General features: G+C 39.7%; 1 protein-coding gene across 2 annotated transcripts in view; it reads left to right on the forward strand.

The window, feature by feature from the left end:
• Positions 1 to 27,848, forward strand: part of USP34 (ubiquitin specific peptidase 34) — a 283,644-nt gene that overhangs the window by 65,112 nt on the left and 190,684 nt on the right. For both annotated transcript variants that reach the window (XM_031008389.3, XM_063695856.1), the window contains exons 3-7: positions 2,137 to 2,557; positions 8,523 to 8,573; positions 8,757 to 8,906; positions 23,345 to 23,412; positions 26,030 to 26,222. In XM_031008389.3, the coding sequence (XP_030864249.2) occupies positions 2,137 to 2,557; positions 8,523 to 8,573; positions 8,757 to 8,906; positions 23,345 to 23,412; positions 26,030 to 26,222 (883 nt within the window). The remainder of the gene's footprint in view (positions 1 to 2,136; positions 2,558 to 8,522; positions 8,574 to 8,756; positions 8,907 to 23,344; positions 23,413 to 26,029; positions 26,223 to 27,848) is intronic.

Consider the following 27,848-nt stretch of genomic DNA (forward strand, 5'->3'; position numbering starts at 1 on the left):
TAAAAAGCTCATGTGGGGCTGGAGGATATACTTCCAAGTTGGCTTGCTTTAGATAGTGACCAAGTTAGTGCTGGTTGTTTATTTATTTTTTATTTTTTTGTGACAGAATCTTGCTTTGTCACCCAGGCTGCAGTGCAGTGGCACGATCTCGGCTCACTGCAATCTTTGTTTCCCCGGTTCAAGTGATTCTCCTGCCTTAGCATCCCAAGTAGCTGGGATTACAGGTGCCCACCACCACGCCTGGCTAATTTTTGTATTTTTAGTAGAGGTGGGGTTTCACCATGTTGACCAGGCTGATCTCGAAATCCTGACTTCAGGTGATCCATGCACCTCGGCCTCCCAAAGTGCTGGGATTACAGGTGTGAGCCACTGCACCCAGCCTCAGTGCTGGTTGTTAATGAGAGGTCTTGGTACTTTCTCATGTGGACTCCTCTTTAGGCTGCTTGAGTGTTTTTCAGTAATAGGTGGCTTCCTCTAGAGTAAGTGATCCAAAAAAGAGCAAGGCAGAAGTGACAATGTCTTTTATGACCTAGTCTCAGATGTCACACATTGTCACTTCCACCACTTTCTATTCACTAGAAGTGAGTTCCATCTACACAGAAGAATATCAAGTAATTTGTGGCTGTACTTCAAATTCACACTTGGAGAAATAAGATTATTTCCACATGATCATACAGGGCGTTGGTGATCTATTCGGACTACAATATAGATGTTTTGATCTGATGCAATTACTGGGTGCAGATTATAAATTATAGTTGCTTAGCTGTCATCTGATACAAGTATTATTAGAACCAGGTACTTTCGTATGTATTAATTGCCTATTGATTCACCAGACCGTTCCCTGCCTTTTTTTGAGACATGGTTTTGCTCTGTCACTCAGGCATGATCAGGGTTCACTGCTGTCTCAGCCTCCTGGGCTCAAGCCTCTCCAATAGCTGGGACTACAGGCACAAGCCACGATGCCTAGCTGATTCTTTTATTTTTATGTTTTTGTAGAGATGGGCCTCATTATGTTGCCCTGGCTTGTCTTGAGCTCCTGGACTTAAGCGATCCTCCCACCTTGGTCTCCCAAAGTGTTGGGATTACAGGTGTGAGCCACTGCACCTGGCTGAGATCCTTTTAATTATCTACATATGCCAGGCATTGTGCTACTAACTGAACATGTCTAAGGAGAACTGGATTTGTTTGTAATACTTTTTTTTTGAGACTGCGTTTTGGTCTTGTTGCCCAGGCTGGAGTGCAGTGGTGTAATCTCGGCTCACTACAGCTTCCGCCTCCCGGGTTCAAGTGATTCTCCTACCTCAGCCTCCCAAGTAGCTGGGATTACAGGTGCCCACCACCATACCCAGCTATTTTTTTTGCATTTTTAGTAGAGACAGGGTTTCACCATGTTGGTCAGGCTGGTTTTGAACTCCTGACCTCAAATGATCCACCTGCCTCAGCCTCCCAAAGTGCTGGGATTACAGGCGTGAGCCACTGCACCCGGCCAATGTTTTTTTTTTTTTTTTAAATACACATACATATTTTTTACAGGAGCTTGGTTGGGGGGAGAGAGAGAGAAAGAGTGTGTGTGTGTGTGGGGGGGGGCGAGAGAGAGAGAGAGAAAGAGTGTGTGTGTGTGTGTGTGTGTGTGTTGTTCCTAAACACTTTTGATTTGCCAGATAGCGTCAGAGCACCCCTCCCAAGTAGCCTTCAAGGACATTAATCTAAAAATGTGGCTGTTTTATTAGTTGACAACAAAATTCCTTATATTAAAGAACCAGCTGGCTTTACTAATAAGATATTTTGTTATAAGTTTCCTAATAACTTGCTAAACATATATTGAGTACTTGACACTGGAGAAACAAAATGTCACAATTCTTGTTTTTAAATAGTTCCATGTGTAGAAGGACAGACAAATCCATACGTAAAACTGAAGATAATAGCTGTAAACCTAACATGATGACTTTACACTAACTAAAATATCAGTTGTTGTTGCGATGCTATCTTTATGTTATTAAGGTGTACCCCAGCAGGAAGGAAAAAATAAAAACAAGTCTAGAAATAACTTAGCATTTGCTTACTTGTTTTTTTATATTATTAAAAAATACAGCTGCTGCTTTATTACTAATTTATTCAATTTTTTTTCTCTTATAGGCAATGTCTATGCTGCTTCAAGGAATATAAGCATTTGGAGATTTTTAATCAAGTAGTGTGTGCACTTATTAACTTAGTGATTGCCCAAGTTCAAGTGCTCCGGGACCAGCTTTGTAAACATTGTACTACCATTAACATAGATTCCACGTGGCAAGATGAGAGTAATCAAGCAGAAGAACCACTGAATATAGATAGAGAGTGTACTGAAGGCAGTACAGAAAGACAAAAATCAATAGAAAAAAAATCAAACTCTACAAGAATTTGTAATCTGACTGAGGAGGAATCGTCAAAGAGTTCTGATCCTTTTAGTTTATGGAGTACAGATGAGAAGGAAAAACTCTTACTATGTGTGGCAAAAATTTTTCAAATTCAGTTTCCCTTATATACTGCTTACAAGCATAATACTCACCCTACTATTGAGGTATGTAAAATAGGTGGTGTGAATTTTAAGTAATACCAAGTCTTAACTTCGCAGTCTGTTTCTTACTGATAAATATGAAGACAGTTTTCTGCTGGCGGAAAATCATTATTGTCACCAGAATTATTTAATGTTTCTCCAGAGCATTTCTTCAGCAGTTTGTGCTGAAAATTTGCTCGGCATAGTTCATCCTATCAAGGAAAGATCTATACATTGAACTCAGAAATTAATCTGGTAGTGATCTAAACATTTTACTGCTATAGATCTATGCTTATTTTATGACTCAATAAATAATAGTTGAGGGAAAGGAAACACATGGAATTTTAAATTTCATTCTTAGAAACAGTCTACAGATCAGAATTTGCTTTTATCAAGAAAAAAAGCTTAGCAAATTATCTGTGATTAGTAGTTTCAAATAATAGTATTTTCTTTTCTTTCTTTCTTTTTTTTTTTTTTTTTTTGAGATGGAGTCTCTCTCTGTTGCCCAGGCTGGAATGCAGTGGTGTGATCTGGGTTCACTGCAAGCTCCGCCTCCCGGGTTCATGCCATTCTCTTGCCTCAGCCTCCCAAGTAGTTGGGATTACAGGTGCCTGCCACCATGCCTGGCTAAGTTTAAAAAGAATTTTTTTTAGTAGAGACGGGGTTTCACCGTGTTAGCCAGGATGGTCTCGATCTCCTGACCTCGTGATCTGCCCACCTCGGCCTCCCAAAGTGCTGGGATTACAGACGTGAGCCAGCACCCCTGGCTAAGTAATAGTATTTTCTTTTGTAAGTTAAGATGCTTGACTATATTAGTGATGTTTTTGCAAGCATTTCTAAGTATGTAGGAACCTACCTTAGACTTAACTCAGATAATATGATTTCTTTCTAGGCATAGTGGGAATTGAGACAATTATGTGGTAATATATTAATGACTTAACAGTGGTTTATTATTCCTCATGATTCTCACAGGCAGTTCCTTAGCTAGTTTTGTGTAGGCTGAGTTATGCAGGTGAATTTACTTTGAGAACTGGATGGGTAAGGTCTGGGTCGCACTTGTGTGTGTGGCAGTTGGTAGTGGCTGTTATCTGGGGCTGCTTGTATTTTCTCCACATGGCTTATTTTCCACTAGGGTAGATTGGCTTCCTTAAATAGTAGTCTTAGCAGTGCTCCAGGAAGGCAAAAGTAGGAGCTGTAAGACTTCTTATGATACAGCCTTTGAAATGTCACAGTATAATTCTGCCATATTCTATTGTGCTGCTTTCTGTTACTTGAAGCGGTTCACAAGGACAGCCCAGATTCAAAGGGGTAGTGAAGTAGACTCCATTGCTGGGGGGAGGAGAGGTAAAATTTCGTTTTATATCTTACACATTGTTTCCTGTGCATCCTGGAATATGAAGAATTATGGCCATTAGAGAATCTATGACATTTTTTTGGTTTGTTTTTAATCTGTCTCTTTTCTCTAGCTTATTTGTTCTGTAACCTTTATACCTCTCTTTCTTCATCTGGGAAATAATAGTCCTTTACTGGGATATTTTCATGTCGAATGGAGACTTATTTGAAAACATAGCTTGAGGGCAGATATTTTCCCTGTTAGAATTCTTTGTAAGAATATTTAAAATCAGGCACACAAGTCACCTACTTGGCCCTCTTCCAAGTTGTACTTTCTGTCCTTCTTTCCTTACTGTTCTAAAGCCTTTTTTTTTTTTTTTTTTTTTGAGATAGAGTCTTGCTCTGTCGCCCAGGCTGGAGTGCAGTGGCGTGATCTCGGCTCACTGCAAGCTCCGCCTCCTGGGTTCACGTCATTCTCCTGCCTCAGCCTCCTGAGTAGCTGGGAGTACAGGTGCCCGCCACCATGCCCGGCTGATTTTTTTCTTTGTATTTTTTAGTAGAGATGGGGTTTCACCCTGTTAGCCAGGATGGTCTCGATCTCCTGGCTTGTGATCCGCCCGCTTCTGCCTCCCAAAGTGCTGGGATTACAGGCGTGAGCCACCGCACCCGGGACCGTTAATTCGTCTTTTAATGAGACTTCCTAGTGTTGTTCTTAGTGTTTTTTTTAACCTATAGATCTGTGTTAATTTTTTATATACTAAAAAAATGAGATTATAACATTTTAGGATGCTAGCTTTATGTATTTATATTGGAAATAGAGTGGCAAAACAGTTCCCCTGAATCACCAAAATAGATGTAATCAAATCTGAGTAACACTGCATACCAGGATAGAACTCGATTTTTTTTTTTTTTTTTTTTTTTGAGACGGAGTTTTGATCCTGTTGCCCAGGCTGGAGTGCGGTGGCATGATAACAGCTCACTGCAACCTTCGCCTTCCGGGATTCAAGCAATTCTCAGGAGGCTGAAGCCTCCTGAGTAGCTGGGATTACAGGCATGCGTCACCACACCCAGCTAATTTTTGTAGTTTTAGTAGAGACCATGTTAGGCTGGTCTTGAACTCCTGACCTCGTGATCCACCCACCTAGGCCTCTCAAAGTGTTGGGATTACAGGCATGAGCCACTGCACCAGCTGTTAGGAGATTTTTTAGCTGTGCCCATGTTAGGCACTAGAAATCTTGGCTCTAAGATTCTAGCATGGTTCACCTGGTCCATGATTCTGTATTTAACAGTACCACAGGAGGTCTTAAATTCTGGACTTTTTGAAGACCATGAAAAAGTTCGTTGAGATTAACATAAAGCTTCACCTCTGGCCCCGGTTGTCATAGCCAGGAGTGGATTTAGGAGGTTTAGTACACTTACTTTGAGAATTGATTTCTCTAAGGACATTTTTTGTTTATTTTGAAATGTTCTGAGTTCTGTATGATTGCTTTCAATGCATGATTTTCAGACTTTATTTCAGCAGTGTAACTTAAATATCTAAAATAGGTGATGGCAGTGATGATGGGTTTCTTTGGTAGCTTTTTTCAGATGAAAGTTTCTAGCTAGCTTTCTGATCATAAAAGCAGTTATTTTCTCTCTCCTCCCTCTTTCTCCTTCCCTTTTCTGCCTCCCCCCACTTTCCCCTCCTCCCGCTTCCGCCTCCTTCCCCCGCTTCCGCCTCCTTCCCCCGCTTCTCCGTCCTTCCCCCACTTTCCCCTCCTTCTCCCTTACCCTTTCACCCCCCTTCTCTCCCTCTCTTTCTGTCCTCCCCCATCTCTCTCCTCCTTTTCTTTCACCAGGTCTCACTCTGTCACTCATGATCGAGTGCAGTGGCATGAACATGGCTCATTGCAGCCTAGACCTCCCAAGTTCATGCAATCCTCCCGCCTCAGCCTCCTGAGTAACTGGGACAACAGACACGTACCACCATGCCTGGCTAATTTTTAAAATTTTTTAATAGAGATTGGGTCTCGCCCATGAGTACGAGGCTAGTCTTGAACTCCTGGGTTCATCAGCCTCCCACAGTGCTGGGATTATAGGTGTGAGCCACTGCACTCAACCTAAAAGCAATCTTTTTTTTTGGAGGCGGAGTCTCGCTCTGTTGCCCAAGCTAGAGTGCATTGGTGCAATCTTGGCTCACTGCAACCCCCCTCCCCCACGCGGGTTCAAGTGATTCTTGTGCCTTAGTCTGCTGAGCAGCTGGGATTACAGGCGTGTGCCATCACCCCTGGTTAATTTCTTTTTTTTTTCCTTTGAGATGAAGTCTTGCTTTGTCACCCAGACTGGAGTTCAGTGGCACGATCTCAGCTCACTGCAGCCTCCGTCTCCTGGGTTCAAGCAGTTCTACTGCCTCAGCCTCCCGAGGAGCTGGAACTACAGGTGTGTGCCACCACGCCCAGCTAATTTTTGTATTTTTAATAGAGATGGGGTTTCACCATGTTGTCCAGGATGGTCTTGATCTCCTGACGTCATGATCCGCCCACCTCGGCCTCTGAAAGTGCTGGGATTACAGGCGTGAGCCATTGCGCACAGCCAGTTTTTGTATTTTTAGTAGAGACGCGGTTTCACCATGTTGGCCAGGCTGGTTTTGAACTCCTGACCTCAAGTGATTCGCTGGCCTTGTCTTCCCAAAGTGCTGGGATTCTAAGTGTGAGCCACCAGGCCTGGCCAAAAGCAGTCTTTTCAGTGTGAATTTTTTTTTTTTTTTTTTTTTTTTTTTAAGATGGAGCCTCATTTTGTCTCCCAGGCTGGAGTGCAGTGGTGCAATCATGACTCACTGCGACCTCCACCTCCTGGGTTCAAGCAGTTCTCCTGCCTCAGCCTCCCAAGTAGCTGGGATTACAGGTGCCTACCATCACACCTGGCTAATTTTTGTATTTTTAGTAGAGATAGGGTTTCAGTATGTTGGCCAGACTGGTCTAGAACTCCTGACCTCAAATGATCTGCCCACCTTGGCCTCCCAAAGTGCTGGGATTACATACGTGAGCCACCATGCCCGGCCTCAGTGTGAAAAATTAAATACAGAATATACAAAATACAGACTTTGAAAGGCCTTTGAACTTCTCTTTTTTCTTCATTCTCTTCTCAAAAAAGTTGAGATATTTCCAAACGTAAAAATTATGAACATCAGATCATGATCATAAATTTTCTTTCAGAAATGTAACAGGTGTTTTGTCTGTATGTAAGATTCTACCTTATTTTCAGACAGTGTTTTAGAGGTGTAACCTTAAAAATCACTTGATTATACAGTTTATTTTCAGTAGATTTACAGAGTTGTGCAGCCATCATCACATTCTAATTTTAGAGTATTTCCATCATCCCCCAAAGATCCCTCATGCCTTTTTCACCTTATTATTTTTAAGAGTTAGGACTGGGCGAGGTGGCTCATGCCTGTAATCCCAGCACTTTGGGAGGCCGAGGCGGGTGGATCACGAGGTCAGGAGATCAAGACCATCCTGGCTAACACGGTGAAACCCTGTCTCTACTAAAAATACAAAAAATTAGCCGGGCATGGTGGTGGGCGCCTGTAATCCCGGCTACTCTGGAGGCTGAGGCAGGAGAATGGCGTGAACCCAGGAGGCAGAGCTTGCAGTGATTCGAGATCATGCTACTGCACTCCAGTCTGGGCGACAGTGCAAGATTCCGTCTAAAAAAAAAAAAAAAAAAAAATTAGCTGGAATGGTTATGCCATTTATTTAGCCATCAAATTGATGGATGTCAGTTGTTTCTAATTGTGGGTTAATGAGCATCGTTATGCGTATATTTTCCAGTACTAGTATGATTAGTTCCTTAGAACAAAAAGCTAGAATTGCTGGGTCAAAGGCAATGTGTATTTTAAATATTGAAGGATATTGCCAAGTAGCCTTCCGAAAAGTTCATACGAACTTATACTCACCAACAATGGATAACTGTGCTTTTAGGCAGTTGAAATCTTATGCAATGAAAGCACGTTGTGTAACTCTTCAGTATACCTCTAGGGAATTCCAAAGCAGTTTCAAAAATAATGAAGTTTGTTGAGAAACTTTTCAAAACAAAAACCACTTAACCATCATGTATTTTTATCAGAATTACCTTGAGTTTTATTTTAAACCTTTTTTTTGGAGACAGTTTTGCTCTGTCACCCAGGATGGAGTGCAATGGCGTGATTTCAGCTCACTGCAACCTCTGCCTCCCAGGTTCAAGCCATTCTCATGTCTCAGCCTCCTGAGTATTACAAGTGCCCGCCACCACACTGACAATTTTTTTATTTTTCATAGAGACAAGGTTTTACCATGTTGGTCAGGCTGATCTTGAACTCCTGACCTCAGGTGATCCACCCTTCTCGGCCTCCCAAAGTGCTGGGATTTTAAACATTGATTTTTTTAAGGCAAGATTACTTAATGTTTAATAAGGCAAAATAGTGTGTAGTATGTACTGTGGAATGGCTTCTACTTAAAGAAGGACTAAAATACACCTTAGAGCTGAATCCTGTTAGCTTCAGTTAGGAGTATCACTGCTTATCAGGAGTAATTGCAAAATAATCTGTTTATTCGGTTTTTATAAAATCAGTCTTTTATAGAATTGTATTTTTTAAAGGTTAGTAGTTGTAACCTAATTTTACTTTTTTTTTTTTAATTAGGATATATCAACTCAAGAAAGTAACATATTAGGGGCATTCTGTGATATGAATGTAAGTGTTTACCTTTTTTATTCTTTTATGGAAAATTTTATTTTTTTAACAAAGCCTCATCCATATGTTTTATTATTTATATATGTCTTTTGAGTTTCTCATCAGTATCTTTCCAGTATTGCTGATAAGATAAAAATTATTCGTACGTTTTCAAATAATGACATGTTTTCTTTATTTTCCCAGGATGTAGAAGTACCATTGCATTTGCTTCGTTATGTATGTTTGTTTTGTGGGAAAAATGGCCTTTCTCTCATGAAGGATTGCTTTGAATATGGAACTCCTGAAACTTTGCCATTTCTTATAGCACATGCGTTTATTACAGTTGTGTCTAATGTAAGTATTGTTTTGAATTGATCTTAATTTTGGGAGCAATGTCTAGCATATCAGTAACATGAATTTTATGCTCTGAAAAGGAAGGTTTTGAATGATTTGCATATGTAATTTTTTTTGATTTTGACAAAATGAGTACAGAAACGTTTTAACGATCTTTATTAAGATTAGAATTTGAATAAAACTAAGTTACCTGTTTTAAAGCTAAAAGGGGTCATGGCTATCTATAATTATCTATTTTATCTAAGATAGGTGACTGCATAAAACTTTTGCTAATTTTCATTTTTTAACTTATTATTTTTTTTGAGAGAGAGAGAGAGGATCTCACTCCGTTGTCTAGGCTGTAGCTTTGACCTCCTGGGCTCAGGTGATCCTCCCACCTCACCCTCCTGAGTAGCTGGGACTAGAGGTGTGCACCACCGTGTCTGGCTGAATTTTTGTACTTCTTTTAGAGACAGAGTTTTACCATGTTGCCCAGGCCATTTTAAACTTGCTCTGCCTGGGATTCTGTCCTGGGAAATTTTTGACTTTTTAGGTTATTGGTTACTTTAAATGATGCTTGCCTAGGTTACTATTATAGTATGCCTGAATTCTCTTATACATGAAGATGTAACATTTCTTCTTGCCTTTGAAAATAAGGTAATTCTTCTGTATCCTGTGAGTATCAGTTTACTGTGAAGCACAGTGGATATGGAAAGAAAGATACTTTTATTTATTTTTTTGAGACGGAGTCTCACTTTGTTCCCCAGGCTGGAGTGCAGTGGTGCAGTCTCAGCTCACTGCACCCTCTGCCTCCTGGGTTCAAGCGATTCTTCTGCCTCAGCCTCCCAAGTAGCTGGGACTACAGGCACGAACCACCATGCCCGGCTAATTTCTGTATTTTTAGTACATGTTGGCCAGGCTGGTCTCAAACTCCTGACCTCATGATCCACCCACCTTGGCCTCCCAAAGTGCTGAGATTACAGGCGTGAGCGACTGTGCCTGGCCCGGAAAGAAAGATACTTTTAAATACCTGTATATTAAAATTCATCCTTTAATAACCTATTCTGATCATAATTTAAAAAATTGGTAAAGCAAAAGTTCAGTGTACCTTTACCAAACCCTGAAATCTTGTGTAATGGAATTACCTTAATTAATAGCTAATATCGGATATTTAAATTATCTATAAAATAAAAATATTGGGTGAAAAGTGACTCAACTAAATGTTTTGTTGCATTGTTTCCAATGCTGTGTGCTTTGCAGTGACGCAGTACATTGGAAACAGCACTGACATTACTAAAATTGGTAATAAATGATTATTATCAAGGTCATTTTTAGTTAAAAAATTCCACCCATTCTGATAGGTTGAAAATATTACATATAGTAGTAGTGTAGCATGTAGGTTAATAATGTCACCTTTTTTTTTTTTTTTTTTTTTAGACGGAGTCTGGCTCTGTTTCCCAGGCTGGAGTGCAGTGGCACGATCTTGGCTCACTGCAACCTCCGTCTCCCAGATTTAAGTGATTCTCCTGCCTCAGCCTCCCGAGTAGTTGGGACTACAGGCGTATGCCACCACGCCTGGTTAATTTTTGTATTTTTAATAGAGATTGGGTTTCACCATGTTGTCTAGGCTTGTCTCAAACTCCTAACCTCAGGTGATCCTCCTGCCTCAGCCTCCTAAAGTGCTGGGATTACAGGCGTGAGCCACTTTGCGTGATCTGAGCCTTAATTTTTTTAATTTGCAAAATGGGAATGATGATGGTATCCATCTACTTTAGAGGATTGTTTTGAGGTTTAAAATGAGAAAGATTTTAAGCTCATAACGTAACACTTGACATATAAAGTATGTAGTAACTGGTGGCTTTTACTAACTTCGGTTGTTACTAAATACCTAAGTGATCCTGTTATTCTGATTGAACTTATTTGTTTGATAGAAAGTTTTATGTACTTTGGCATTCTCTGAGAGAAAGTATCTTAATTTAGTTAACTGGAATGCTGGGATAACATTTTTATTTTACACTGTGGTAATTTTGGAGAGGGCATATAATTTTGAAACACCAAATTATCAAAGGGTTTACTTAATCAGGAATATTACATAAACCTGGATTAAACTGTTTCTTGAATTTATTTGTACTAATTCTTGTTTAACAGTCTAGTATGGAAAGCTTGTTAAAGACTTTATTACTATATCTTTAAAAGTTATCGTTTACAGGGTTTTTTCTTCCTTATTTTATCCGTTTTTTTGAGACAGAGTCTCACTCCATCACCCAGGCTAGAGTGCAGTGGCACCATCTTGGCTCACTGCAGCATCCACCTCCTGGGTTCAAGCAGTTGTCCTGCCTCAGCCTCCCTAGTAGCTGGGATAACTAGTGCACGCTACCACACCCAGCTAATTTTTGTATTTTTAGTAGACCCGGGGTTTCGCCATGTTGTCCAGGCTGGTCTCAAACTCCTGACCTCCCGTGATCCGCCCACCTCGGCCTCCCAAAGTGCTGGGATTACAGGCTTGAGTCACCGCACCCGGCCTTTGTTTTGTTTTTGTTTTTGTTTTGAGAGAGAGTTCTGCTGTGCGGTAGCATAATAGCAGCTGACTGCAGCCTTGACCTCCCAGGCTCAAGCAAACCTCCCTCCCATGTCAGCCTCCCAAGTACCTGGGACTAAAGGTGCGTGTCACCACGCCTGGCTAAATTAAAAATTGTTTTTGTAGAGATGGGGTTACGCTGTTGCCCAACCTGTGAAGTTATCCTTTACTAAATAGAAAGGTTTAGGCTTAGATTCTGTTTTATCTTTCTCTTCAGCCCTTTTATGACTGCTAATTGGTGGGCTGTTGTCAATCTGCATAGTTTTCTTTATCTTGCAACTCAACTGAGGCCATTAAAGCAAAGTTATACTATTTAAATTAATATATTTTTTGAACACCATAATACTATAATACTATATAATCTGTGTTTGTTAATTTTCTGAGAATAATAACTCAATGGAGTAACTCTTTAATAGGCATCTTTTCCTTATAAAAAATATTGTAGATTGGCTCTCTGCAAGCTAATTTCTTTTATATGGTTAATATTTTAGTGTACATTAAGAGCTTAGAGTTCTTTTTGTAATCAAACTTGCTACAGAAGCTGTGCTTTATTTATTTCATAGTAATTTCCTCTAGTGGGTCATTGTATAAACCCTGATCATTTTTGTATGTCTATTCCTTTTCTTGCGAAGTGGGCAGCTTGTTTAGCCATGGTGTTTTGGCTTCAATAGCGTGAGGTCTATTTGGGAATCTCTGAATTTCACAGGAATGAGTAGAACTATATTTAACAATGAAAAAATTAGTATTAGATTTTAGGGCAGCCGTTTGTAAAGAAAAGAAAATAACTCATAAATAACTTTTGTGGCAGGAAAGATACAGACTAACGTTACTGAATACTTCTTTTTCTCAATTTATTATACTAAATCACACATTCAGAAGAGAACATGTTTATAGCATTTCCTGGGACTCAGGAAATGATCCCATTCTGTTTATTTTCTAGGATGATTTCCTCCTCACTTAAAGAAAAAGCCATATATTTATTTTGAGACTGGCTAATTTTTGTGTTTCTGGTAGAGATAGTGTTTCACCATGTTGCCCAGGCTGGTCTTGAACTCCTGGGCTCAAATGATCCGCCCGCCTTGGCCTCCTAAAGTGCTGGGATTACAGGTGTGTGCCGTTGCACCTGGCTGATTTCCTCACTCTTACTGAGGCAAGGTAACTTTGTCAGATGGTGAGTGTTATTTTTTTGTTTTTTTTTTTGAGCTGGAGTCTCGCTCTGTCACCAGGCTGGAGTGCAGTGGTATGATCCCTGCTCACCTCAGCCTCCGCCTCCCAGATTCAAGCGATTCTCCTGCCTTAGCTTCCCGAGTAGCTGGGACTACAGGCGCGCACCACCATGCCCAGCTAATTTTTGTATTTTTAGTAGAGATGGGGTTTCACCATGTTGGCCAGGATGGTCTCAATCTGTTGACCTTGCGATGCCCCCACCTCAGCCTCCAAGAGTGCTGGGATTACAGGTGTGAGCCACCGCGCCTGGCTGGTGAGTGTTTTTTTTTTCTCAGAACCTGAATCTAGAATCCTGAAATTTCATCTCAGGAAAACTCACTCTGCTCTGGATTTGAATTATCAACAAAGAAATTCTTAACTTATCAGATTAAGGTTCAAATCTGATAATAACGTCAAGCCCATACATTTATTTCAATCTCAAAAACTTTAGCAGATTCTTAACTAGAACTTCAGCAGTTCTTAACTAGCTCTGAGTTTTAGGAGATTTCTCAATTTGCACAAATATTATTCCACCTATTATATGGATTCGTTCTTTAATAACAGCTGCACCCACAAGAAAACAACAAAAATCTTTATGTAGTTTTCTTACTTTGCAAATGCAGCTTTTTATGTAGTTTTCTTACTTTGCAAATGCAGCTTACTAACATTTAACACAGTTTAGAGAAATACAACATGGAGGCATACAAGTTTCTCCACTGAGACCCAAATGGAAGTTAATCTCACTTTTGTTGAGTTACACTTGGTTTTAGCTTACAGTATCCTTCCTCAGCCCTCAGCTCTTTGCCTGAGTTTGTCATTTCATACATAACCTTTTATTTTTTATTTTTATTTTATTTATTTTTTTTTTTATTGATCATTCTTGGGTGTTTCTCGCAGAGGGGGATTTGGCAGGGTCATAGGACAGTAGTGGAGGGAAGGTCAGCAGACAAACAAGTGAACAAAGGTCTCTGGTTTTCCTAGGCAGAGTGTTTGTGTCCCTGGGTACTTGAGATTAGGGAGTGGTGATGACTCTTAACGAGCATGCTGCCTTCAAGCATCTGTTTAACAAAGCACATCTTGCACCGCCCTTAATCCATTTAACCCTGAGTGGACACAGCACATGTTTCAGAGAGCACAGGGTTGGGGGTAAGGTCATAGATCAACAGGATCCCAAGGCAGAAGAATTTTTCTTAGTACAGAACAAAATGAAAAGTCTCCCATATCTACTTCTTTCTACACAGACACAGCAACCTTCCGATTTCTCAATCTTTTCCCCACCTTGCCCCCTTTTCTATTCCACAAAACCGCCATTGTCATCATGGCCCGTTCTCAATGAGCTGTTGGGTACACCTCCTAGACGGGGTGGTGGCCGGGCAGAGGGGCTCCTCACTTCCCAGTGGGGGTGGCCGGGCAGAGGCGCCCCTCACCTCCTGGACGGGGCGGCTGGCCGGGCGGCGGGCTGACCCCCCACCTCCCTCCCGGACGGGGCGGCTGGCCGGGCGGGGGGCTGACACCCCCACCTCCCTCCCGGACGGGGCGGCTGGCCGGGCGGGGGGCTGACACCCCCACCTCCCTCCCGGACGGGGCGGCTGGCCGGGCAGAGGGGCTCCTCACTTCCCAGTAGGGGCGGCCGGGCAGAGGCGCCCCTCACCTCCCGGGCGGGGGGGCTGACCCCCCCACCTCCCTCCCGGACGGGGCGGCTGGCCTGGCGGGGGCTAACCCCCACCTCCCTCCCAGACGGGGTGGCTGCCGGGCGGAGACGCTCCTCACTTCCCAGACGGGGTGGCAGCCGGGCGGAGGGGCTCCTCACTTCTCAGACGGGGCGGTTGCCAGGCGGAGGGTCTCCTCACTTCTCAGATGGGGTGGCTGGGCAGAGACGCTCCTCACCTCCCAGACGGGGTTGCGGCTGGGCCGAGGCGCTCCTCACATCCCAGGCGGGGCGGCGGGGCAGAGGCGCTCCCCACATCTCAGACGATGGGCGACCAGGCAGAGACGCTCCTCACTTCCCAGACTGGGCAGCCAGGCAGAGGGGATCCTCACATCCCAGACGATGGGCGGCCAGGCAGAGACGCTCCTCACTTCCCAGACGGGGTGGCAGCCGGGCAGAGGCTGCAATCTCCGCACTTTGGGGGGCCAAGGCAGGCGGCTGGGAGGTGGAGGTTGTAGCGAGCCGAGATCACGCCACTGCACTCCAGCCTGGGAGCCATTGAGCACTGAGTTAATGAGACTCCGTCTGCAATCCCGCCACCTCGGGAGGCCGAGGCTGGCGGATCACTCGCGGTTAGGAGCTGGAGACCAGCCCGGCCGACACAGCGAAACCCCGTCTCCACCAAAAACATTCGAAAACCAGTCAGGCGTGGCGGCGCGCGCCTGCAATCGCAGGCACTCGGCAGGCTGAGGCAGGAGAATCAGGCAGGGAGGTTGCAGTGAGCCGAGGTGGCAGCAGCACAGTCCAGCTTTGGCTCGGCATGAGAGGGAGACTGTGGAAAGGGGAGAGGGAGAGGGAGAACACCTTTTATTAATAAAGAATCCAATAGAGACAAGGGGTTTATTTTATTATGGAGTAGAAAGAAGTGCAAATGAGGATTAATAAAAAGAACTTCACACAAAATATGCTTTAGTCAAAGGTACAAGCTTGTAGGGCTTAAGTAACGTATAGGGGAACACAATAGCAATTTCTGAATGTTCAGTGTCCTAAGACTGCTTTTTACAGATATACTAGCAAAGACTGTTTAATATCAGAAACTAGGGTAGGATTACATATTTTTTGATATCTCTTTACTAGATAGGAGAATAGGAAATTAAGTTTTCATGATGCCACTTTGCACTTTGTCAGAACTAGGTTTGATGCAGAACGCTGTTTTTCTGCAGTTACAGGGAGCAAGGAACTTTTTTTTTCTTTTTTTCCCTATTTCTGAGAGTTTTAACCTAGGTTAAAAGGTTAGGAAGGCTGCTAGAATTCCATTAGCGCTAAGCAGGGGGTGGGGAGAAGGAAACCTGAAAAGCTCAAAACTTAAAAAAAAGATAAAGGACACACTGTAGGATTAATAGCATGTGGAATTTGGTTTTTATGATGTTGGGATCTATAGTAGTGTTAAAGAATGCTGATTTTTATAACGATACAATCCTAGGTTTGAATTGTACCTCTGTTGCATAGTATGTAATTTTGTTTTCATTACTTTTATAAGCATTACTTTTCTCATTTATCACAATGGGAATATTAAGGACTTAGTAAATGGTAGCTCTTCCTTGTATTAAAATTTTTTCTTGTATTGACATTTTTCTTCATTTACTGTTTTTTAATTGACATTTTTACTCACTTGTGTCTGTGTATTCTGAAATAAAAGATATAACTATGCCCTCCGATGTATCTTGTATAAAATAGGATTTTTAACCTTCTGTTAAAATTTGAAAAATAACATTCATAAAGAAACGTACACAAAGTGATAACATGTGGCTCAGTGATTTATCAAAGCAAATATTCGTTTAACCATCACTCAAACCAAGAAACAGAACATTGTCAACTCCCCAGAAGCCTACCTTATGAGTCCTCAGGCCACTAACTATTCCATCTCTTCTCCTTTAAAAATAAACACAATTCATCCTTTAATGCTGATCATTCTCCTGCTTTTTTTAAAAAAAGTTTTATCACCTAATCTTATATCCCTAAACACTATAATTTGGTTTTGTCTGTTTTCACCATGCAGATGGAATCACATACTATGCATTCTTTCATGCCTGGTTGCTCTTTTTAAATGCCGAAATTTATATTGCATGTATGTTCATTTTTATTGTTGAATTATCTTTTAAAATATACCAATTTATTTTACTGGTGATGGACATTTAGGTTATTACAGTTCATATGGGTGTCAGCATTCTTCTATGTGTGTTTTGGTGAACATGTGTGTGCATTTAATTTGGATGTATATCTAGAAGTAAATGTCTTATCAGGGTGTTTGTGTGTGTGTGCGCGTGTATATATATATATAGATATATATATATACACACATATATAGATATATATACACACATATATAGATATATACACACACATACATATATAGATATATACACACATACATATATAGATATATACACACATACATATATAGATACATACACACATACATATATATAGATATATGTATACACATACATATATATAGATATATGTATACACATACATATAGATAGATATATGTATACACATACATATAGATAGATATATGTATACACATACATATAGATAGATATATGTATACACATACATATAGATAGATATATGTATACACATACATATAGATAGATATATGTATACACATACATATAGATAGATATATGTATACACATACATATAGATAGATATATGTATACACATACATATAGATAGATATATGTATACACATACATATAGATAGATATATGTATACACATACATATAGATAGATATATGTATACACATACATATAGATAGATATATGTATACACATACATATAGATAGATATATGTATACACATACATATAGATAGATATATGTATACACATACATATAGATAGATATATGTATACACATACATATAGATAGATATATGTATACACATACATATAGATAGATATATGTATACACATACATATAGATAGATATATGTATACACATACATATAGATAGATATATGTATACACATACATATAGATAGATATATGTATACACATACATATATATAGATATATGTATACACATACATATATATAGATATATGTATACACATACATATATATAGATATATGTATACACATACATATATATAGATATATGTATACACATACATATATATAGATATATGTATACACATACATATATATAGATATATGTATACACATACATATATATAGATATATGTATACACATACATATATATAGATATATGTATACACATACATATATATAGATATATGTATACACATACATATATATAGATATATGTATACACATACATATATATAGATATATGTATACACATACATATATATAGATATATGTATACACATACATATATATAGATATATGTATACACATACATATATATAGATATATGTATACACATACATATATATAGATATATGTATACACATACATATATATAGATATATGTATACACATACATATATATAGATATATGTATACACATACATATATATAGATATATGTATACACATACATATATATAGATATATGTATACACATACATATATATAGATATATGTATACACATACATATATATAGATATATGTATACACATACATATATATAGATATATGTATACACATACATATATATAGATATATGTATACACATACATATATATAGATATATGTATACACATACATATATATAGATATATGTATACACATACATATATATAGATATATGTATACACATATATATATATTCTTTTTCTGAGATGGAGTGTTGCTCTGTCGCCCAGGCTGGAGTACAGTGGTGTGATCTCAGCTCACTGCAAGCTCTGCCTCGCGGGTTCACACCATTCTCTTGCATCAGCCTCCTGAGTAGCTGGGGCTACAGGTGCCCACCACCATGCCTGGCTAATTTTTTGTATTTTTAGTAGAGGCAGGGTTTCACCGTGTTAGCTAGGATGGTCTCGGATTTCCTGACCTTGTGATCCGCCTGCATCGGCCTCCCAAAGTGCTGAAATTACAGGTGTGAGCCACCATGCCCAACCTTTTTTTTTTAAACTCCCCTGTACCCCCACATCTCCTCGAGTATGCATATTTTCAAACTTAGGTGTTAAACCTATGGTTTCCTTAGGTGGTTGTATTAATTTATACTTCTGTCACGTCTGTGAGAGTTCTCCTAGTGGCATGTCCTTGCCAAGTGTTGACTTGGTTTTTTATAGATTTCTAATGGATTTATAGTAGTAGCTCATGGTGATTTTATTATTTTTTGAGACAGTGTCTTACTCTTGTCATCCAGGCCAGAGCGCATGGGGGTGATCTCAATTCAGTGCAGCCTCCACTTCCTGGGCTCAGGCGATCTTCCCACCTCAGCCTCTTGCATAGCTGGTGTGTGCCACCATGCCCCGCTAAGCAGATGTGGGGTTTTGCCATGTTGTCCTGGCTGATCTCAAACTCCTGAGCTCAAGCAATCCTCCATCCTTGGCCTTCCAAAGTCCTGGGATTACAGGCATGAGCCACTCCACCTGACCCTTTTTTTATATTTTTATATATATATATGTGTGTGTGTATATATATAAAAATATATTTTTATATATGTGTATATATAAAAATATATATTTTTACATATGTGTATATATAAAAATATATGTTTACGTGTGTGTATATATAAAAATATATATTTTTTATATATGTGTATATATAAAAATATGTATATTTTTATATGTGTGTATATATAAAAATATGTATATTTATATATGTGTGTATATATAAAAATAAATATGTGTATATATAAATATATATACATACATACATATATAGACACACACACACACACACACTTTTGTTGTTGTTGTTTTTTTGAGATGGAGTCTTGCTCTGTTGCCCAGGATGTAGTGCAGTGGTGCGATCTTGGCTCACTGCAGTCTCCACCTCCTGGGTTCAAGCGATTCTCCTGCCTCAGCTTTCCAAGTAGCTGGGATTGCAGGAACCTACGAAGCCTGGCTAAATTTTTTGTACTTTTAGTAGAGATGGGGTTTCACTGTGTTGGCCAGCTTGGTCTCGAACTCCTGACCTCAAAGTGATCTGACTGCCTCAGCCTCCCAAAGTGCTGGGATTACAGGGGTGAGCCACTGCACCTGGCCTGTTATATATTTGTAACGACTAATGAGAATCAGCACCTTTTCATAGGCATATTACTTATTTGGATTTTTTTTGCGAAGTACCTGTTTAAATCTCTTGCCCATTTGCAAAATTGGATTGTCTTTTTCTTGCTGATGTTTAGAATTTCCTTGTGTGTTTTAGATAGATGTCTTTTTAGGTAGAAGTGTTTTGTTTGATATATGTATTGCCAATATCTTCCACTCTTGTGTTGCTTTTCACTCGTGTTGAAGAAATGTTATTCATCAAGCTTCATGTTGTACAATTTGTCATTGTTTTTCTTTATGGTTAAGGTTTTCATTTCTAGTTGAAAAAGTCATTTTTCACTCTAAGGCCATGAAGATACTTACAAAGTTTTTTTGTTTGTTTGTTTTTAGATGGAGTCTCGCTCTGTTGCCAGGCTGGAGTGCAGTGGCTTGATCTCAGCTCACTGCAACATCCACCTCCTGGGTTCAAGCGATTCTCCTGCCTCAGTCTCCTAAGTAGCTGAGACTACAGGCACTTGCCACCATGCCCAGCTAATTTTTTGTATTTTTAGTATAAATGGGGTTTCACCATGTTGGCCAGGATGGTCTCGATCTCCTGACCTTGTGATCCGTCTGCCTCGGCTCCCCAAAGTGCTGGGATTACAGGTGTGAGCCACCATGCCCGGCCAAAGTTGTTGTTTTTTTTGAAAAATTTTTTCTTGCTTATCTTGATCAGGAAACAAATATTATTGCTTTACCTTTCATATTTTGATCTATTCAACTGCAATACATTTTTATTTATAGTTTCAGGAGGGATTAAGATTCATTTTCTTTTTCATACAGATATCCAGTGTTCCTAACACTGTCACAAAGAGTCATTTCTTCTTTGTTCTGTAGTTCTACTTTTGTTGCACAGGTTAGTCTTGAACTCCTGGCGTGAAGTGGCCTGAAGCGATCCTTCCATTTTGGCCTCCAAAAGTATTGGTTACAGGTGACTCATGCCTCATCACTACAATGAGCCAAATCGGATGTTTTTATGTGCATGGGTTTGGGCTCTTTGGCATAGTACACCATTCTATTTGCTTAATTTTGTGCTGTTTTGCCTACTGCCTTAATTACTGAAGCTTTATAAGAAGTCTTGCTCTCTGGGAAAGCAAGTACTACCTCCCTGTCATATTTCTTTTTTTTTTTTTTTTTTTGGAGACAAGAGTCTCACTTTGTCACCTAGGCTGGAGTGCAGTGGGACGATCTCGGCTTACTGCAACCTCCACCTCCTGGGGTTCAAGTGATTCTCCTGTCTCAGCATCCCAAGTAGCTGGGATTACAGGTGCGCGTCACCACACCTGGCTCATTTGTTTTTGTGTTTTCAGTAGAAACAGTTTCACCATGTTGGCCAAGCTGGTCTTGAACTCCTGACCTCAGGTGATCTGCCCACCTCGGCCTCCTGAAGTGCTGGGATTACAGGCCTGAGTCACTGCACCCAGCTTCTCCTTGTCATATTTCTTTTTTTTTTTTTTTTTTGAGACAGAGTCTTGCTTTGTTGCCCAGGCTGGAGTGCAGTGGCATGATCTTGGCTCACTGCAAGCTCCGCCTCCCAGGTTCACGCCATTCTCCTGCCTCAGCCTCCCAAGTAGCTGGGACTACAGGCGCCCGCCACCACGTCCGGCTAAGTTTTTTGTATTTTTAGTAGAGATGGGGTTTCACCATGTTAGCCAGGATGGTCTCGATCTCCTGACCTCGTGATCCGCCCGCCTCGGCCTCCCAAAGTGTGATGTGAGCCACCGCGCCTGGCCTCCTTGTTGTATTTCGTAGAGAGTTTTAGCTATTCTTGGACCTTTGTGCTTTGAATGAGTTTCACAAGTTCTGCATGTAAACCTTTTTGGGTTGTAGCTGAATCTATAGATGAATTTCGGGAGAACTATTATCTTCACAATAAATATGGCAAATGTCTCCTTATTTACATGTTCTTTAATTGATTGTTTTTGAACTTTTTATGTAGAGGTGTATATCTTGTTAGATCACTCCTAGACACATGATATTTTTGATACTGTTCTTAAGGGAATCGTTTTGAAAACTGTATTATTTGTTCTCAGGAACAAATAATAAGAAAAGAACATATATAGGGTGCTGTGTGTATGTATATATAGGTGTGTGCATATTTGTTTATATTAACCTAAGCAGCAGTTTTGCTAAACTCTTTAGTTTCAGTGTTTATCTGATAATTATTTTGGGTTTTCTAGTTATGTAATTATATTATCTCAGAGTATTATTTTAAATTCTTCTTTCTAGTCCTTTGCCTTTTATTTAGTTTCTTAACTTATATTTTCTAGGTCCTTCAGTTCAAGTGGAATTAAGGCTTCCTTGTCTTGTTCCTAGTCTCAGGAGGCAAAGTTTTTAACATTTCGTCATTAACGTAGTATTTACTACAGGGTTTTTATAGACTTTTTTATTTGATTATAGTGAATCCCTACATTCTGAATTCCCAAATTCATGTATTTTATTTTTTAATTTTTTTTGTTTTGAGACAAGGTCTTGCCGTGTTGTCCAGGGTGGAGTACGGTGACGCGATCCTGGCTCACTGAGACTTCCACCTCCTGGGTTCAAGCGAATCTCCCACCTCAGCCTCCCAGAGTGCTGGGACTGCAGACATGTGACACCATGCCTGGCTTATTTTTGTATTTTTTTGGTGGAGATGGGGTTTCAGCCATGTTGCCCAGGCTGGTCTTGAACTCCTGACCTCAAGTGATCCACCTGCCACGATCTCCCACAGTGCTGGGATTATAGGCATGAGCCACCGCGCCTGTCCAGATTTTTTAATTTGTATCTCCTGCCTGTGTCAAGACTCAGTATCAGAGTTTTTTGTTTGATGGTTGGGTTAGGATTTTTATTCTTACTATTTTTGAAAATAAAACTGTTATAATGTATTCACATTTGATTTATAAATGTTAAAATATTGTGTAGAAAAAATGAGGAAATATATTTATTGTAACTTTTTATTATAACTCAGTCGAGCTGTAAGTTACTTATAGTAAACTTAGTACTTGTTGATATTGTAATCAGTGTGTGACTGTAAAATATATTTGCTTCAGATACTGAAATGACTAGAAATTATGGGTAATTTGAAATATTTTAGGAAGGAATGATGAGATGATTAGTTAAAAACTAATATGGTTTATTAAAAAACTAATACAGTGCCTTGTATTGGGGATGTTACCATAGAAAGAGGTATAGAGAATTATTTGGTAAGGAAATATTACTTTGAGAGATGGTTTCTTCTTTTCAGCAAGAAGCTAAGATTAATTTTTCAGACAGACTTCATGTAAAATAAGATACATATAATATATAGGTTAAATTTCCTGATACATGTGTAATTCTGTTTTGTACTATACTCTTTTCATAATTGATAATATATGTAATTATAGAGGCAGCAGAATACTAAATGATCCTCGTTTTTGTTTTGTTTTTTATTTGAGACGGAGTCTCGCTCCGTTGCCCAGGCTGGAGTGCAGTGGCACAATCTCGGCTCACCACATCCTCTTCCCCCACCCAGGGGGTGGGGGTTCAAGCGATTCTCCTGCCTCAGCCTCTCAAGTAGCTGGGACTACAGGTGCGCGCCACCATGCCCGGCTAATTTTTGTGTTTTTAGTAGATACGGGGTTTTACTGTGTTGGCCAGGCTGATCTCAAACTCCTGACCTTCGTGATCTGCCCACCTCTCAGCCTCCCAAAGTGCTGGGATTACAGGCGTGAGCGACCGTGCCTGGCCAATGCTCTTGTTTTTCATGAGTTTAGTGAAAGATGTATGTATTTCACATATTTGTTAGGCATTAATGTTGTTCTTATGTTTCTTATATAGATTAGAATATGGCTACATATTCCTGCTGTCATGCAGCACATTATACCTTTTAGGACCTATGTTATTAGGTAAGTTTATAAAATCTCTTTACCCCCGATTATCAGTGTAATATATTTAAACAATTTATAATATAGAATTATATTGTTTGAAAGTCCCCTATAGTCATATCCTATAGAGAAAATTTCAAGTAACAGTTTGGTATATAGTGTTTTTTATGCACATATATGGATTTATATTTAATGGTTACTTTTCAGCAAATTGTGTTGGACTTTTTTTTACATGAGTATGTAAAGAATTAAAGAGATTAATAATGGTTATTCCACGGTATTTAGTCAGTCAGCAAATACACAGTAAGTGTCTGTTACGTTCTAGGCACTGAGGATATAGCAGAGAAGAAAACAAATTGCAAAAATCTCTGCTCTTGTGCAGTCTGTTTACAAAAGAAGTAAATGATAATACTACATCAGAAAGTGATAAGTATTATAGGATAAATAGCAGCAAAGGTGGATTGAGAGTTCTGGCGGGGGGGGTTACAGTTTGTGGAGACAGGGAAGGTCTCATTGAACGAGAGGTGACATTTGAATTTTATAAGTCTCAAAAAGGAAGCCTAAGAAGATGGAGAAAGGGTTGTACTGATTAGAATTAAAGTATGAACTGTCAGGATTCTGCATATTTTATTTCTTGATAACATTTATGACAGTATTGTACTTTTTTTCTCATTTGCAAAGGTTTGAGTGTCTCCCTTTTTCACAGCACTACTCAACTTTTGGGAGACAATATCAGGCAAAGAATCAGATAGTGATGAATGCTATGCAAGTAAGTTAGTGTGATACAGAGGGAGTATGGGGCCTTTCTGAAAGGTGATATCTGATGGACGTGAGTCAGCTATTCAAGTGATTATTAGAAAGACGTATTGTAGAAGGAACATGTCAGTATAGGCTTTGAAGTTGGCGTATGACACAAATTAGAAGCAGATTGGTGTGGAGAATAATGTGTAAGGGTTATAATTATGAAGGTGGAGAGATAAGCAGGGGCAGATTATTCAGGACCTTGTAGGCCACTGTAAGGAGTATGGATTTAATTTTTTCAATGGGAGTCTATTGAAGGGTTTTTAGCAGATGTTTCATGATTTTTTAAAAGTTTTATTTGGCTTTTAAGTAGATCATAAATATAGGGTGACTGGAATAGAAGCTAGGAGGAGACCAATTGAAAGGTTTATGTATTAGTCCTGGAAGGAAAGTGATGATTACTTATAGTAGGATTGTTAATGATGATTTTGAAAATTGGATGAATGTAAGTGAAAATAAAATCAATAATACTGGTCATTATAGGGTATAAAGAAAAGGGTAGTATTGTGGATGTGGATGACATTCAGCACCCCCCCTCCTCAATTTTTTTATTTGTACTGTGGATATCATTACTGAGATGTGAAAATCTGGGAGAACTTAAAGACAAGACTTTAAGAGGCCTGTGGGACTTAAATGGCACTGGCAAATTGGGAGTATGAACTTGTAGTTCAGAACAGTTTCATTAATTTAAGAGTTGTGAGTGTAAAGATGGTATTTAAAAACCACAGGAGTCGCCTGAGGAGAGCATACAGGAAAAGAGTAGAGGTGAGTCTAAGATAGAGCTCTGTATGGGTTGGTTTTGCTGTGTAAGAAAACATCCCTCAAAACTTAGTGGCTTAAAACAATAGCCAGCCAGGCATGGTGGCTCATGCCTGTAATCCCAGTACTTTTGGGAGGCCGAGGCGGGAGGATCACCTGAGCTGAGCCCAGGAGTTCAAGACCAGTCTGGGCAACATAGCGAGACTCCATCTCTGCGCAGAAGAAAATTAGCTGGTCGTGGTAGCATGCTTCTGTAGTCCCAGCTACCAGGTAAGCTGAGGTGGAAGGATCACTTGAGCCCAGGAGGTCGAGGCTGCAGTGAGCTCTGATTGAGCAATTGCACTCCAGCGTGAGTGACAAAGCAAGACTTTGTTTCATAAAAAAAGAAAAAATGAAACAACAGCAATTTATTATTTCTCACAGTTCTCTGGTTAGCTAGGCAGTTTTGTTGATCTGTATTGACTTGGCTGAAACTGGATGGTCTAGGTTAGCCTTGTTCCCACATTCTGTGATTGCCATGCCGATTGGTCTTGTGGGGTGAGGGGGAATCTCATATATGTCTTGCAGTTGGCTTCATGTCAGTTGGAGCATCAGACACTTCTCTTTCATCCAGCAGGCTAACCTTGGTTCCTTGTTTTGTTGGTGATTAGAGTTCCCAGCAAGAGAAGGCAAGCTCAAAGGCTTTTCTAGCTTCCACTTATGTCATGTCTATTAATATCTCATTGGCCAAAGCAAGTTACATGGCAAGGCCCAGATTTAAGGTGTAGAAATAGATTACACCTTTTGATGAGAGGAATAGCAAAGTCACGTTGCAAATTCTTGTACATATAATGATGGGAGAAATTTGTGGCCATTTTGTAATCCATTACAGGCCTTGAGGAAGACTAATGTTGAAAGGTTGGACAGCGGAGAAGGAATCTGCCAAAGAGATTAGGCAGGGCCTGAGAGGAAAACCAGAGGTTTGTGGGTTTTGGACACAAAAAATGTTAATGCTTACAATGTACATTTTAAGTTATTGAGTGGTCTTTAAAAATGCTTTATGAATTTTTATGTATTTTCTATTTCTGAATCATTTCAGGTATTTATGCAAGCTCTCGGATCAGGAGTTACGACAGAGTGCAGCTCGTAACATGGCTGACTTAATGTGGAGCACAGTCAAGGAACCATTGGATACAACATTATGCTTTGATAAAGAAAGCCTAGATCTTGCATTTAAGTACTTTATGTCACCTACTTTGACTATGAGGTTGGCTGGATTGAGTCAGATAACAGTAAGCTGTATTTGCTTTATTTTTGGTCATCTTTTATTTGTTTTCTGGTCTATCATCATAATACTACCCACTATTTATGGAGCACTTCATACTAGGCATTGTGCTAAGTATTTTATGTGGATTACTTTATATGGTCTTCACAAATAATTTCTGTGTTTCTCTTATTTTAAATAAGTCTGAAGCTTAGATTTATATGGATTTATACTGTGGGTCCATTTGATTTCTGGGTCCAACTCTTTCATCATTTTGTTTCTGTCTTTTTAAACTATTTAGGTTTTTATGTTTATAGATGTTTTGAGAAAGAGGAATAATTGGAGGGCTTTATAAGCAGTTAATTAATTTTCCAGGCAGAAACCATAGATTATTGGGCCGTAGGCCAAATTTTACTAAATGTTTGTTTTGAATAGTTTTAAATACTGTTTTTAAATAGGACAAAGTAACATAAAAATCTGTATTCTTGGCTTCTCTTGGTGAGGGGGTTGGAAGAAGGCCTGGTATCCTTGGGTCTGTATTCTTGCATAACAACAGTCTGTTAGAACTAAGTAATTAACTTTATCCCTCAGAATGAATATGCTTTCTCCGGTTTGTTACAGTCCCCATTTGCTTTACTCCTTTACATTTCTGGGTTTTTGTTTTGTTTTGTTTTGTTTTTTTTGTTTTTCTTGGAGATGGAGTCCCATTCTGTTGCGCAATGGCATGATCTCGGCTTACTGCAACCTCCACCTCCTGGGTTAAAGCGATTCTCTTGCCTCAGCCTCCTGAGTAGCTGGGACTACAGGTGTGCGCCATAACGCCCAGCTGATTTTTTGTATTTTTAGTAGAGATGGGTTTTCACCGTGTTGGCCAGGCTGGTCTGGAATTCCTGACCTCAGGTGATCCACCCGCCTCATCCTCCCAAAGTGTTGGGATTACAGGCGTGAGCCACCCCACCCGGCCACATTACTGTTTTTGTTTTGTTTTGTTTTGGTAGTGTAGTCACACTGAAAATCTGAAATAGGTAGAGTTTACTTGTGTACCGGGTTTCATAAATATAAAAGATACTTGTTGATATTGTCCCAGATAAATTAAATCTTGAGTGGATTTATCTGGGGAGTCTTTCCTGAAACTTTGTCTATAATGACATATTACTTGCTCTCTTGCGTTAAATTGTTGTGTTTTTTTACTTACTCAGCTTTATTTTCTCCAGTGTGCTTAGTGTAATAAAGAATACTATTTGTGGAATGAATTTAGTGTTTTGTTTTTTTTTTTTCCTTTTTTTTGAGATGGACTGTCACTCTGTCGCCCAGGCTGGAGTGCAGTGGCGCGTTCTTGGCTCACTGCAACCTCTGCCTCCTGGGTTCAAGTGATTTTCGTGCCTCAGCCTCCTGAGTAGCTCGTGTTTTAGGCGCATGCCACCATACCCAGCTAATTTTGTGTTTTTAATAGAGATGGAGATTTACTGTGTTGGTAAGGCTGGTCTCAGAACTCCTGACCTCAGGTGATCCACCTGCCTCGGCCTCCTCAAGTGCTGGGATTACAGGTGTGAGCCACTGCGCCTGGCCATTATTTAGTATTTTAATATAACAGAAATAGTTTTAGTAATTGGGAAGCATGTGTCTCTGATTATGTCTTAGATTTTATAATATT

This window comes from Gorilla gorilla, chromosome 12 (genome assembly GCF_029281585.2).
Source record: "Gorilla gorilla gorilla isolate KB3781 chromosome 12, NHGRI_mGorGor1-v2.1_pri, whole genome shotgun sequence".
In the NCBI taxonomy this organism is placed as follows: domain Eukaryota; kingdom Metazoa; phylum Chordata; class Mammalia; order Primates; family Hominidae; genus Gorilla; species Gorilla gorilla.